The sequence below is a fragment of the Phocoena sinus genome, chromosome 15, assembly GCF_008692025.1.
Source record: "Phocoena sinus isolate mPhoSin1 chromosome 15, mPhoSin1.pri, whole genome shotgun sequence".
NCBI lineage: Eukaryota > Metazoa > Chordata > Mammalia > Artiodactyla > Phocoenidae > Phocoena > Phocoena sinus.
In genome coordinates this window covers 22,857,146-22,872,818 of record NC_045777.1, presented here as the reverse complement: position 1 = coordinate 22,872,818, position 15,673 = coordinate 22,857,146, and the positions used below count along the sequence as shown (strand labels likewise).

The following is a 15,673-nucleotide window of genomic DNA, read 5'->3' as shown; positions in this document are numbered from 1 at the left end:
CTGCATCCCTATTTCCTGGGCCTCACGAGTATTCCACATCCTCTTCACCACAATGTACAGGGGGCATACGTACCCCAAGCTGGACCCGTCTTCCTTTGCGTCAGCAGTCAAGCTTTGGGGTTGTTAAGTGGTAAGGGAACTTAGTGAGCTGGTTAACTTTGTCCCCCGCTCTCCTAATGAGGAAGGAGCATGACTACAGTATGAAGCCGGCACAGAAAGAAGCAGAGATGTTACATGGATACTCTAGACATGTCTGAAACCAGTACCGTCTCTGGACTTCCCTATTATGTAAGCTAGTAAATTCCCCTTTTTGCTTAAGCTACCTGTGGTAGCATTTCTGTTGAAATGACTGTACATTGTAATTGCACCCCAAACATCTCTTTTTAACTTCTGTTCACACAAACATTCACAAAAAAGAAAAAAAATGAGAGGGCTTCCCTGGTGGCGCAGTGGTTAAGAATCCGCCTGCCAGTGCAGGGGACACAGGTTCGAGCCCTGGTCCAGGAAGATCCCACATGCCGTGGAGCAACTAAGCCCGTGCGCCACAACTACTGAAGCCTGCGCACCCAGAGCCCATGCTCCGCAACGAGAAGCCACCACTATGAGAAGCCTACGCACCGCGATGAAGAGTAGCCCCTGCTCGCCGCAATTAGAGGAAGCCCACGTGCAGCAACGACCCAATGCAGCCAAAAATAAATTTAAAAAATGAGATACTCTTCTCATAGGTAAAGAAACTGGGGATTTGTTAAATTACTTGCCTGAACTTACACAGCCAGTACTAAGTGGAACTAGGATGTGAATTCCAGTCTGTCTTGCTTTAAGGTCACCCTGAGGTCTGTCCCTCTCTTATATAAACTAGTGATAGGCAGTTCACTGCCTACTGGCATCCAGCTATCTAACATGGTTTCGGCTAAGCACTAGAAGTTTCCTCCATTGAACCAAATTGGCTTCTTTCTGATTTCTCCCCAGTACCCTGGATGGAGGATATTGAATATCTCCCACAGATCACTCTCCTTTAGGAATTTGGAGATGCAGCCTCCCTGCTCAAGTTCCCAGATTAAAGTGCCCGAGCTCCTTTAGCCATTCATCCGGGGTCCTGGTTTTCCCACTCCCTCTGTCGGTATCCCTCAAGCTGGACACTTGGCCCTGGGGTTTGGCAGAACAGGAACATGCTGGAAGGCTCTTCAAGAGTGACGCTCATTTTACATGTGGAAAATGAGTACTAATATTCCCCTAAAAGTGGCAGTGATTTGGACGGTTCAGCTGCCTCAGGAGAGATGGCTTCTTACAAGTACTTTTCAAAGAACTGAAAATAAAAGTATCTTCTGTAACCGGCTTCCGACTGATGAGCCCTGGAGTGAGCAAGCACTCTAGACAGTGAAAGGTGACAGGGACAGTGTGGCTAGGGCCCCTCTCCTCTGAAGCTAGGAATGTTATATAAGGACATCTGCCTGTTCTGTAACACTCTCATTTAGGAAATAGCTTTTTAAAGGCATTTCTGCTCCTTAGTCTGAGTACCTGTGGTTGGGTTGGCTGATTCTCTGTCTATGCCCCTATTCTTCACAAGGGGGCCATGATGATGCTTCAAGTCCTTAGTTATCAATGTGACCTTAGGCCCTGTGTCCAGTAGTAAAGGAAAAGGAAAAGTGGTAATGATGAGGGTGGGGGGTATGCCTTTAGACTGACAGTCAAGGAAGGCTTCTTCCTTGCCACTGTTTTTGGGAGTGGTGATTTCTCCATGGACCCCCAGCCTCACGGACCCCACTGGGAAACTTTTCCCCAACTCAGCCCCATGAATAAGAATCCCTAGGGAGGGCTTCCCTGGTGGCACAGTGGTTAAGAATCTGCCTGCCAATGCAGAGGACACGGGTTCGAGCTCTGGTCCAGGAAGATCCCACATGCCGCGGAGCAACTAAGTCTGTGCGCCACAGCTACTGAGCCTGTGCTCTAGAGCCCGTGAGCCACAACTACTGAGCCCGTGTGCCACGACTACTGAAGCCTGTGCGCCTAGAGCCCATGCTCCGCAACAAGAGAAGCCACGACAATGAGAAGCTTGTGCACCGCAATGAAGAGTAGGCCCCGCTCACTGCAACTAGAGAAAGCCCGCACCCAGCAACAAAGACCCGACACAGCCATAAATAAATAAATTCTATTTTTTTAAAAAGAAGAAATATAGCAATAAGACATTCATTTATATATATATATATATATATAAAGAATCCCTAGGGATTCAGGACTCTGGATTATTTATTTATTTATTTGTTTATTTTTATTTATTTAGGCTGCACCAGGTCTTAGTTGCGGCACACAGGATCTTTAGTTGCGGCATGCGGACTTCTTAGTTGCAGCATGCATGTGGGATCTAGTTCCCTGACCAGGATTGAACCCATGCCCCCTGCATTGGGAGCACAGAGTCTTACCCATTGACCACCAGGGAAGTCCCTGGATTTTAAAACTATACTCTAGGGACTTCCCTGGTGGCACAGTGGTTAAGACTCTGTGCTCCCAATGCTGTGGGAGGGGGTGGGGAGGGTTCAATCCCTGGTCAGGGAGCTAGATTCCGCACGTTGCAAAGATGATCCCATGTGCTGCAACTAAGACCTGGCACAGCCAAATAAATTAATGTTTTTTTAAAAAATCACTTGCACAATACCACACAGCTTTTAAGTGGGAGAACTGGGACTAATTACCCAGAGAAGTAGTTCTCATGCATCAGGAGAGCTTACAAAAAAGCAAATTCCCAGACCTTACCCCCAGAGAGTCCAGGACACTGACTGATCCCCAGTGTCAGGACAGTGACTTATCCCCAGGAAACTGCTGGGTTGGGAAGATAGCACCTCATCTTTCAAAGTTACAAGGTGAGAGGAAGACTACTACCAAGTAGTCCCCCAAGACCATTTGACTTCCCTCGGCTCCTAGGAGTTTATAGTGTCCTAAGGGTCAAGTGTAGCCTTCCTGAGGTTGTCATTTTAATTACATAAGTAGTCAACATTCACTATAGAAAAATTTTAAGTAAAGGTACAGTAGTCCTTCACTTTCCACAGTTTCAGTTACCCATGGTCAACCTCAGTACAAAAATATTAACTGGAAAGTTCCAGAAATAAACAGTTCATAAGTTTTAAATTGCATGCCGTTCTGAGTAGCATAATGAAATCTCCCACCCTCCGGGCCGGGAACGTGAATCATCCCTTTGTTCCGCTTATCCATGCTGTATATGCTCCCCACCCCGCCTATTAGTCACTTAGGAGCCTGCTCTGTTATCAGATCCAGTGTTGTTATACTTAAGTGCTTGTGATCAAATAACCCTTATTTTACTTAATCATGGCCCCAAAATGCAAGAGTAGTGATGCTGGCGATTCAGATATTCTCTTACTGTGCCTAACTTATAAATTAAACTTTATCATAGGTACGTACACATAGGAAAAAACATAGTATACATAGGATTTACTACTATCCATGGTTTCATGCATCCACTGAGGGTCTTGGAACATGTACCCTGTGGATAAAGGAGGGACTACTGTAAAAGGAGAGGAGTTCAGTATAGTGACTAAGAGCCAGCCAGCTTTTGGAGACAAATGTATGAAAAACATTTAGTAAAGTTGGGACCTGGTAAGGGCTCAATAATGCTAGTAAAATATTTCTTGTGAGCAAAAAGAAGAGGGCCGGGGCTTCCCTGGTGGTGCAGTGGTTGAGAGTCCGCCTGCCGATGCAGGGGACATGGGTTCGTGCCCCGGTCTGGGAAGATCCCACATGCCGCGGAGCGGCTGGGCCCGTGAGCCATGGCTGCTGAGCCTGCGCGTCTGGAGCCTGTGCTCCGTAACGGGAGAGGCCACAACAGTGAGAGGCCCACGTACCACAAAAAAAAAGAAGAGGACCAGCATACAAACTCAGACCTCTACTTCACAACCAGTGCTCTTTCCACAGCTCCTTCGTTTTCCCCCACATGGCTCCTGATTTCTGTGATTCCATCTATCTCTGTCTGAGGCCACAATCTTACCCCTCAGAGCACATCTTCCTCCAAAGCCTGCTATAGGCAGCTGGCAGTGTTATAGGGGCATTCAACTGGAAGGGACACCCTCAGGCCCAAGACTGACATCATATGTTTAACTGGTGCTAAAAAGCCCCAAACTCACAAAGGCAACATTTCTCCTACTTCCAAATCTGTCTCTCCCGCTTCCAAATCTGACTCTTCATTAAGTTCTTTTCCATCTTAGACCACCCAAGACGTTTATTTTAACCAGATGGATGCACTGGGTTTCAGCCAAATTCCCCACTTCCTAAGATAAGGAAAGCTTTGGGTAAAAGCAGAAAGGGAACACGTCTCAGTCCCATGAATACCTTCTTGGCAAGGGCTTTCCAGGCTGCCAGCTTGGCTCTGTCTGCTCCTAGAAAGCTAAGAGGAGGGACACAGATGAGGTTTCAGATGGCTGTTGGACCTCTAACTTTGCTGTGTGACCTTGGGCAGGATCTAAGCACCCTTCCAAATACAACTTTCTGTGACACTCTCCTCTCCTCCCATGTAAACCCAAACTTACAGAATCTTGGAGTTAAGAGCAGAGCTTCAAAATATGATACAATATGACATATAAAGAATTAACTTTTGCGGGGCGGGGGGAGGCGGAGAAATAAAGTTATCTCTGTTTGCAGGTATGATCGGGTATGTAGAAAACCCCAATGATTCCACGCAAAAAACTGGTGAACTAACAAATGGATTCAGCACAGGTGCAGGATACAAAAATCAGCACCCAAAAAGCAACTCTGTTTCTGCAATGAAAAATCTGAAAAGGAAAATAAGAAAACAATTCCATTTACAATAGCATCAAAAAGAGTAAAATACTTAGGAATTAACCAAGGAAGTGAAAGACTTATATGTCGAAAACTACAAAACATCACTGAATGAAATTAAAGAACATACAAATAAATAGAAAAACATTTCATGCTCATGGATTAGAAGACTTGATATTGTTACTACCAACGCAATCTACAGATTCACCACAATCTCTATCAAAATCCCAATAACTTTTTTTTTCAGAAATAGAAAAACTCATTCTAAAATTCATATGGAGTCTCTAGGGATCCCCAAAACAATCTTGAAAAATAAGAACAAAGTTGGAGGACTCACGTTTCCTGATTTCAAAGCTTACTACAAAGCTACAGTAATCAAGAGTGGTACTGGCATAAAGACAGACAAACAGACCAATGGAATAAAAGAGACAGCCCTGAAATAAACCCTTGCATATATGGTCAAATGATGGTGCAAAAAAACATTCAATGAGGAAAGTAGAGTCTTTAACAAATGGTGCTGGGAAAACTGGATATCCACATGTTGAAAGAATGAAGGTGGACCCTTACCTAACACCATATAAAAAAATTAACTCAAAATGAATCAAAGAGCTAAACATAAGAGCTAAAACTATAAAACACTTAGAACGTGGAAAAACTTGATGACATTGGACTTGACAATGATTTCTTGAATGTGGCACCAAAGGCACAGGAAACAACAACAAAAAATTAGACAAATTTCACTTCATTAAAATTTAAAACTTTTGTATATTAAAGGACACTATCAACAGAGTAAAACGGCAACCCACAGGACAGAGAAGGTATTTGCAAATTACATATATGATAAGGGATTAAGATCTAGAATATACACAGAACTCCTAAAACTCAACAACAAAAAACCAAAAGACTAGACTCAAAAACGGGTAAAGGTCTGGAATGGACATTTCTCCAAAAGAGATATACAAATGGTCAGCAAGCACGTGAAAAGATGCTCAACATCACTAATCATTAGGGAAATGCAAATCAAAAACAATGAGTTACCACTTCATACCCATTAGGTTGGCTGTTAAAAGAAAAAAAAAAAAACAGAAAACAAGTGTTGATGAGGATGTGGAGAAATTGGAACTCTTGTGCACTGTTGGAATGTAAAATGGTGCAACTGCTATGGAAAACGGTATGGCTATTTCTCAAAAAATTAAAAACAGTATTATCATATGATCCAGCAATTCCATTCTGGGTATATACCCAAAAGAACTGAAAGCAGAGACATGAACAGATATTTGTACACCCTTGTTCACTGTAGCATTATTCACAATAGCAAAAAGGTGGAAGCAGCCCAAGTGTCCCTTAACAGATGAATAGATAAATAAAATGTATATACCGTGGACATTTAACAAAGCTATTATTCAGTCTTACAAAGGAAGGAAATTCTGACATGCTATGACATAGATGAACCTTGAAGATGGTGTGCTAAGTGAAATAAGCCAATTAGAAAAAGGCAACACTGTGATTACAGTCTTATGAGGAACTTAGTCAAATTCAGAGACAGAAAGTAGAATGGTAATTGCCAGGTGCTGAGGGGAGGGGAGAACGGGGAGTTAATAGTTTAATGGGCACCAAGATTCAGTTTTGTAAGATGAAAGTGTTCTGAAAATGGATAGTAGTGATAAGCCACACTACAAAGTAAATGTACTTCACTGTGTCACAGAACTATAGACTTAAAAATAGCAAATTTTGTTATGTATATTTTATAGCAAAATTTTTAAATTTTTTTAAGTTTTAAAAAAGAATTAACTTCTATTATTTTAATAATAAAAGTTTAATAATTAACAATAAATTTATTATTTAAATTTATTTAATAATAAAATCATTAAATTTAATAATTATTAATAATAATCATTATTTATTATAAGTTTTATTCCAATTTTCTCCATCTTCACTGCCCCCGCCAAATTTCACCTGGGGAACTTTAAGTCTTTAAACTAGTCTCCCGGGGCTTCCCTGGTGGCGCAGTGGTTAAGAATCTGCCTGCCAATGCAAGGGACATGGGTTCGAGCCCTGGTCCGGGAAGATCCCACATGCCGCAGAGCAACGAAGCCCGGGCGCCACAACTACTGAGGCCCGCGCGCCTAGAGCCCGAGCTACGCAACGAGACGCCACTGCAATAAGCCCGTGCACCACAGTGAGGAGTAGCGCCCCCCTCGCCGCAACTAGAGAAGGCCTGCGCAGTAACAAAGACCCAACGCAGCCAATAAAAAGAGGAAAAAAAAAATCTTATCTAAAAACTAGTCTCCCACTGTGATCCAGTCCTTCAAATAGCAGCCAGGGTGATCTTGTCAAGATGCAAACCTGAAAAGTGAAGTGTTCCCTGCTAAAATCCTTTCTGTGGCTTCCTCCACGCTTGGGATAAAAACAAATTCTTCGGGTTTCCCTGGTGGCGCAGCGGTTGAGAGTCCACCTGCCGACCGATTTGTGCCCCGGTCCGGGAAGATCCCACATGCCGCGGAGCGGCTGGGCTCGTGAGCCATGGCCGCTGAGCCTGCGCCTCCGGAGCCTGTGCTCCGCAACGGGAGAGGCCACAACAGTAAGAGGCCCGCGTACCAAAAACAAATTCTTCACGGCCATCATCAAAAAGACAAGAAATAACAAATACCAGCGTGGTTGTGGAAAAAAGGGAATCCTTGTGCACTGTTGGTGGGATTGTAAATTGGTACAGTCACTGTGGAAAACACTGTAGAGGATACTTAAAAAATTAAAAATAGAAATATCATACAATCCAGCAATTCCACTTCTGAGAATATACCCAAAGGAAATGAAAACACGAACTCAAAAAGATATCTGCACCCCCATTTTCATAGCAATATTATGTACAATGGCCAAGACATGAAAACAACCTAAGTGTCCATCGATGGATGAATGGATAAAGAAGTTGTGAGATACATACATACAAACATACACGAATATTATTCAGCCATAAAAAAGAGAACATCCTACCATTTGCCACATCATGGATAGACCTTGAAGGCATTAGGCTAAGTGAAATAAGTCAGACAGAGAAAGCCAAATACTGTATGACCTCACTTACATGTGGAATCTTTAAAAAGTATAATAAAAATTTAAGAACTCGTAGCAAAAGCGATCAGACTTGTGGTTATCAGAGGCAGAGGGTGAGGGGAGAGGGAAGTGGAGAAAGGTGGTCCAAAGATACAGACTTTCAGTTATAAGATAGGTAAGTACTAGGGATGTAACATACAACATGATGACTATAGCTAACACTCTGCCATACAATGTATAGGAAAGTTAAGAGAGTAAATCCTAAGAGTTCTCAGGACAGGAGAATTTTTTTTTCCTTTTTCAGATTCTTCTTTCTTTTCTTTTTATTGTATCTATCTGAGAAGGTGGAGGTTAGCTCATCCTACTGTGGTAATCATTTCACAATATATGTAAGTCAAACTATCATGCTGTAGACCTTAAACTTATACAGTGATGTACATCAATTATTTTTCTATACCACCGGAAAAAATTATTCAGCATAATTCTCCTAGTCCTTCCCCAACTTGTGGCTTTAGACCTCACCATTAGCCGACATGGTTTCATCTCCTGGAATGCCCTCTTCCCTTCCCCTCCCTCTCCCTCTTCTTAATTCCTATTCTTCCCTCAGAGTTCGGTCTTCCCTAACCCCCAGATCCAATTCCCCATTACAAACCTTTGCCACCAGACCCAGCAGACTAAAAACTTACCTCTTCTGTCTTTGACTCCAGGCTAGGTATTTTCCCAACATTCTATGACAGAATGATCTGTCTGTCTCCAGCACTGCATGCCACCAGGGAGTCTATAAAAAATAGGCTTTATATCAGTGGTGCACATCCAAACTGGAGTGAGCTGGTTAGGCTTTACCACAGTTTTGCATATGGGAGAGAAACTGTTCAGAGAAGGGAGGGCTGATAAGAACAAGATCCATGGGAAAGTTAGTACTAAAGTTGTACGTCCATGTCAGGTATATGGCTGTCCCACCAGGTCCAGACAAAGTAATGTCTGTTGAAGTGTGTATCATCTTTGGGGTCCAGCCCCACTCAACCTACTGAAACAGGATATTGGGATTGGGTTATGGGAGAAAACAACAGCTATGGTGTTCTGAAAAAGTTTCCTAGGAGATACCATTGTTCCCCTAAGGTGGAGAACTACACCTGAATGTTGACAGGTATGCAAAGGATGTTCTGACCTTATTGATATTCCTTAAGACTTCAAGTGTAAGAGTGCGGATTTAAACAAACAAACAAAAAAAGGGCGGATTTTCTTTTTTTTTTTTTTTTTGGCCTCGCAGCCCGGCTTGCAAGATCTTAGTTCCCTGACCAGGGATTGAACCTGGGGTCATGGCAGTGAAAGTGCGTGGGGCCCCAACCACTGGACCGTCAGGGAACTCCCCAGACTGCAGATTTTGAAGTCAGACAGACCCAGGTAACAGTCGAGTGATTCTGAGCAAGTTTCTTTGCCTATATAAACCCACCACGTAGGATGATGGGCCTTGCTACATAGCACAGTGTAAATGGCACCACCTGGAAGGCTTACTGAAACGCTGATTATGGGCCCCACCCACAGAATTTCTGATTCAGTAGGTCTGGGATGGGGGTCTCAGAATTTGAATCTCTAATCAAGTTCCCAGGTGATGCAGCTGCTGCTGGTCCAGAAACACACTTTGCGAACCACTAACCAAGCCCATAGCGAGGCCACGATAGATGAATACCCAGGTCTTCTGATAGCCAATAAAGTACTCTCGCAACTTTACTCCCCCGAGGAGTCCTCAGCTGGTTCCAACATGCTATGCAGCCTTAGAAAATCACGTCCCCATTTTGGATCTCAGGGCTCACATTTGTCAAAAGAGGGTGCTAGGCATGAGGAGACACTAAGTTATTACAGAAAAGAATTAACTCTGCGAACAAGGTCCTACGGGACTTGAAGGGTTAGGGGAGAAAACGAGCAAGGGCTAAATCCTGAAGGGCAACTTGGGGCTTCCGGGGAGCAAGGTTTGGGCTCGAAAGGACGCCTCGGGGAAGGTAACGCCGCGTTCTGCCCCGCTGCTCGACGGGACAAGCTGTGGTGGATTGGACGACGCTCCTGTCCCAACCTCTGCTTTCGCCTCAGCCACCATTCTTCAGTCTCCGCAGCACCTCCTCGCACTCGTGTCGCCGTCCCTACCAAGATTGTCCCTTCCCTCTCACTCTACCGCGGGGCTGGCGGAAGCGTGCCGTCACTTTCCCGCGCGTAGAGCGCTTGCGCCGAAGCGACGGCTGCTCTTCCGTGTAGACGGCTGTGCGGCCACCGATTGGCTGCGTGGGCACGTCGGCGGGAGGACGCGCGGCGCTGCGTTGTTCCGCCCTACGCGGTCCTGGTCTCGGCCGAGCTAGCAGAGCCAGGGTGTTCGGGTAAGTGGGGGCAGCCGCAGGCGCGCTGCCGAACCGATCCGCTGAGCCTGTTGCTGCCGCCGCCGCCACCGCCACGCCCCGTGCGCCGTGACCCGCGACCCCAGACCCCGACCTCTTTTAGATCGGCCCGCGCGCCCCAGGCCCGGCCCGGGCGGCGCGACGGGAGGATGAGCGGCGGGCGGCGGAAGGAGGAGCCGCCTCAGCCGCTGCTGGCTAACGGGGCCCTGAAAGTCTCCGTCTGGAGCAAGGTGCTACGGAGCGACGCGGCCTGGGAGGACAAGGTGCGGTGGGGCCTGGCGAGGGCGCATGTTCGAGGAGCCGGCTGGGACTCGGGGACGAATAGACAGGCCCGAGCCTGCCCCTGCCCCCGTCCGGGCGCTGCCGAGTGTTCGGGGTGGTGGGGCGGGTGGCCCAAGGGTGTCGGGGCGAACTCGGAGGGCCCGGCTGTCGGGCTCCGGGCTCACTACGGAGTGGCCTAAGAGTGAAGTCGCCCGGGTCACGCGGGAAGCAGCAAGGAGGGGGCGGAGCAGTTGCCCCCCCGCGGGCAGGTCGGGTGCCTGAACGGCGAGAGCGAGCTGAATTCGATTCGATCTCCACCTTTTACTCCCAGTAGGATCTTGAGTAAGTGACTTACCTTGTCGAATTAACAACTTACCACCGTGGTTAGCACGAACAATAACGGTAACAGACTTCTACTGAGTGCTTGTTGTGTGTTGGGCGCCCTCTGTGCGTCATCTCACTCAAGTCTCCGAACACCTCTGAAGTGGGGTACCGTGGTGCGGTAAAGCGTTTAACACATGGTGAGGCTCACTAAAGGTGAGCTGTCAGTGCTTTTCTGTTGAATGAGAAAACAGAGTAAGTGTGAGAGTTGAGAGGGGAGAATGAGACCACCTTTCAGGGGTGAGTGTGGTGTGTGTGTATACACGCGAGGGAGTGGGGGAGAAACCACCAAATGTGTGTGAGGAATGGTTGGGGGACTTCAAGATGTCCTTACTGGCCACACGCATTCAGAAGATCTGAGTGTAAGCACTTCCCCAACTCTGCTCCATCGCGTGGAAGGAACCATCACAAATAGCTTGATTCCAGTTGGCCTGAAAAGAATTTAGATTTGCAGTCTTTCCCCCCCGCTTTCTTTTGGACTGATGAAGTAGTTTTTCATCAGTTACTTTCATCAGAAATAGTTTTCCCTAGAGTTCCTGTAAAGGGGGGGATGGGAGGTACTTCCTGAAGGTGCCCTTGTCCTGCCCCCAGTGCTGCCCAGCTCTTGTAAAATCTTTCTGATTTGCTGTGTCATTTCTTTCCTTCTTTGTGTAAGGAATGGTTTCTGCAGTCCAGGGCAGGTCAGAAACCTGAATCTTCCGTCTTCTTGTATGAAAATTAAGATATGCTTGCACCTGCCTCCTGCACTTTTTTTTTTTTTTTTTTTTTTTTTTTTTTTTGCGTTACGCGGGCCTCTCACTGCTGTGGCCTCTCCTGCTGCGGACGCGCAGGCTCAGCGGCCATGGCTCACGGGCCCAGCCGCTCCGCAGCATGTGGGATCTTCCCGGACCGGGGCACGAACCCGTGTCTCCTGCATCGGCAGGCGGACTCGCAACCACTGCGCCACCAGGGAAGCCCCCTCCTGCACTTTTGTTTCTAATTTCTTTTCTCTTTTGTGACTTACTCAAAATTCAGAGTGTGGGAAGGTGGTACTGAATTGGTTAACAGTCAGCCCTTCTGCCTGTGGATAGTCTGTTCATGTCTCTCCAGGTCAGATAACTGGCCAGTAGCTCAGTTACTATCACAGCAATTTCATTTTTGTAGCTTCTGAAAAAATTAAGTAAATGATTTTTCTAAAACTTTTTATGTAGAGCACAACGCCCTGGAAGCCATCACTTAAGATAACTAAATGCATCATTTTTTAACCACATTTTAGTATAAGAAGATGTGGAGATTCAAGAACCGTATACCATTGCTTTTGGGGAAAATTCCTCTGGAAGATGAGTTTAGCAGAAAGCTTTTCTGTTCCTCACCTATCACAAGAGGCTCTCTTGTGGCACCCACTCCAGATTATGCACACATTCTCTCTCTTTTCTACAGGATGAATTTTTAGATGTGATCTACTGGTTCCGACAGATCATTGCTGTGGTCCTAGGTGTCATTTGGGGAGTGTTACCATTGCGAGGTTTCTTGGGAATAGCAGGGTAAGTCTTGGGTTTTTTGTTTTGTTTTTTTTCCCTGTGTGTGTGTGTGTGTGTGTGTGTGTGTGTGTGTGTGTGTGTAATGACTAAATCAATGGCCCCATGATGGCACTCCTGGGTCTGATACAGCACTCGTCAGTTCCACAGGCTTGGGAGCAGCTTGGGTCAGGCATGTTACCTTTATGAAGATCCGGGTTAGTTTATTCATTCATGGGTCCATAGTGACCTCATGCAAGAGGTTGCCATATTGCCTGTTGGCAGCAGGTATCTAGTTCTGACATGACCTTTGTTGTCTGTGGAAGTTTGGAAAGTGGAAGAGCTTCTAATACTTGATGACCACTCCCTTGTGCACTGTGCTGGATGTCCAGAATCTTGGACTTGGCAGAAGTTGTTTTAGGTCCCTCCTTTTTTTCTGGCCGCGTCTTGCAGCATGCGGGATCTTAGTTCCCTGACCCCGGATGGAACCCGTGCCCCCTGCAGTGGAAGCGCGGAGTTCTAACCACTGGACCGCCCGGGAAGTCCCAGGTGCCTACATTTTAAAGGCAGTGAAGAAGTAGGAGATTAAGCCTCAGTTTTTTATTGTGTGCCTGTGGCAGCAGTTGACACCAGCTCCCAGTCGTGGCTCAGCTTGCTAACTAGTCACTGAGAGCAAGTCCGAATGCCCGCCAGGTTGAATTATTAGGATTTGTGGAAATTGTGTTTTTCTTTTTTTTTAAGATGTATTTATTTTATTTTATTTTATTTATTTTTGGCTGCATCGGGTCTTAGTTGCGGCACACAGGATCTTCGTTGAGGCATGTGGGATCTCTTGTTGCGGTGCGCGGGCTCTTCGTTGTGGCGTGCAGGTTTTCTCTTCTCTAGTTGTGGCACGCAGGCTTCAGAGCATGTGAGCTCTGTGGTTTGCAGCACAAGGGCTCTCGTGTTGAGGCGCACAAGCTTAGTAGTTGTGGCGTGCGGGCTTAGTTGCCCCATGGCGTGTGGGATCTTAGTTCCCCAACCAGCGATTGAACCCAAATCCCCTGCATTATAAGGTGTATTCTTTACCACTGGACCACCAGGGAAGTCCTGGAATTGTCTTAGGATAGGAGTTGTGGGCAATTTATAGTAGAAATGGACAGGCAGGCCTCTGGGAATACAAACTGTCATACTCACCCATGGAAAATCACATATATTATTTTAACCGTGATCACATACATCTCTTATTCCTTACTCTGGGGTGAAAAGTGTGAAATAGTTTCAAACTCATTTGAGTTGCCTGTTTTTTCAGAAGATAACCCAAAAGGAATGTACAGTTCCCTCTCCTAACTAAAGAGTTGTTGTATTTATGTATGTATGTATATATGTATGTATGTATGTATGTATGGCTGCATTGGGTCTTCGTTGTTGAGCGTAGGCTTAGTTGTGGCGAGAGGGGGCTACTCTTCATTGCGGTGCGTGGGCTTCTCATTGCAGTGGCCTCTCTTGTTGTGGAGCACAGGCTCTAGGCACATGGGCTTCAGTAGTTGTGGTACACGGGCTCAGTAGTTGTGTCTCGAGGGCTCTAGAGTGCAGGCTCCGTAGTTGTGGCGCATGGGGCTTAGTTACTCCGCGGCATGTGGGATCTTCCCAGACCAGGGCTCGAACCTGTGTCCCCTGCATTGGTAGGCAGATCCTTAACCATTGCGCCACCAGGGAAGTCCCTAAAGAGGTTTTTGATTTATGATGCTGATCAAAGCATTTGTCCAAGGAAACCGTAAGAGTTTATCCTCTGACTGACTTTGACAGAGTGGACATTTGATGAGGACTCATTGAGGGTGATGAGACACAGGCAGGACCTGGCGTTCACAGAGGTCTTCTCAGGGTGGAAATGGTATGTAGATACATTTTTAGAATGTTGGTCACCCAGTTTTAGCTTTCTATGAGAAAAAAGGCAGATATAAGGAAAATGCCAGAGAAGGCAGAAGGCAATATAAAGGCAGAAGGCAATCTAAAGGCAAAAGGTAGTCTCCTGTCTTCCCCAGATCACTTTTCTAGGAGAGGATGACACTGGTTCAAACCCCCAGCACCTATCTCGTCTTGTAGGAGTCCTACGGGATTTTTCCGAAGTCACCAATCTGCAAATAATATAGCAAAGACTAGAGCTAGTCTAGTATCCTTCCCACTGTGGCAAATGAGTAAGGCTGCCCAAACAGATTTTTTTTTTTTTTTTTTTTTTTGCGGTACGCGGGCCTCTCACTGTTGCGGCCTCTCCCATTGCGGAGCACAGGCTCCGGACGCGCAGGCTCAACGGCCACGGCTCACGGGCCCAGCCGCTCCGCGGCATGTGGGATCCTCCCGGACCGGGGCACGAACCTGTGTCCCCTGCATCGGCAGGCAGATTCTCAACCACTGCACCACCAGGGAAGCCCCAGATTTTTTTTTTTTAACTTTCTAGAAAGCTCTGGATTCAAGTTCCAGCTCTGCCACTTTCAAGCTACATAATTTGGAGCTCACGTTGTGAGACTCAGTTTCCTCATTAAAATGAGGGCAATAAAGAAGTGCCTTCCTCATGAGATTGATGTGTGAATTAAATGAGATGGATGTGTGAATTAAATGAGATGATTCAAGTAAATTGTTAAATGTAGGGCTTAGTACATCATAGGTACTCCATAAGTGGTTCACTGCAATCATATGATTAGCTTTACAAAGAGTGATAAAATATGGCTGGCTACTGAGAAAGCAAGAAACAGGGTGTTTGCAGTGAATTCACCTTGGAGTGGCTTACGCATCATGCCACTTTCTCAGGACTGCCTGTTTTCTAGGGTTCAGTCCCACACTGTCCTGCCAGAGCCAGTTTCTCTCCAAAAGAATCCCTTCCCTCCTTCGGTTGGCACCTTTTTCCCAGCTCTTGGGAAGTGCCCAAGGACCTTGATTTTTTCCACACACACCCCCTTTCCTCCATCTGTCTGACTCAGCTGCCTGGTGCTCAGTTGTGGTGACTGTCTCCTCCCCACTTCCCACCTTCACTGCCCTCTGTCTGGACCCCCACTTGACTTCTCTTCATTTCTGGTGTGGGCACCAGCTAGGACCTAAGGTAAAGCCATTTCCTTGGGTCTCATTACTTCAAATGTGCCTGGGAACTGAGTGTGGTGGTTCTGCTCTGTCTGCCGAGGTTTTACGTAAGTGCAGAGGGGTTCTATTCGTCCCTTTCTGCCTCTGTCTCTCATAGAGCTTGGCACATGATTAAGAGGTGCTCAGTGAATGCTTGTTAAAATTTTTGAAAAGCTGAAACGAGTTCCCATTGACCCTTGGAGGCAGAGTCATATATTA

At 46.2% G+C, this 15,673-nt stretch overlaps 1 protein-coding gene across 1 annotated transcript in view; it reads left to right on the top strand.

Annotated features, from left to right (window-relative positions):
• The first annotated feature begins 10,143 nt into the window (after nucleotides 1-10,143).
• LOC116739630 (uncharacterized protein RAB5IF homolog) overlaps nucleotides 10,144-15,673 on the top strand; it is a 9,389-nt gene continuing 3,859 nt past the window's right edge. The window contains exons 1-2 of the mRNA XM_032604127.1: nucleotides 10,144-10,486; nucleotides 12,285-12,388. Of these exons, the coding sequence (XP_032460018.1) occupies nucleotides 10,373-10,486; nucleotides 12,285-12,388 (218 nt within the window). The 5' untranslated portion in view covers nucleotides 10,144-10,372. The remainder of the gene's footprint in view (nucleotides 10,487-12,284; nucleotides 12,389-15,673) is intronic.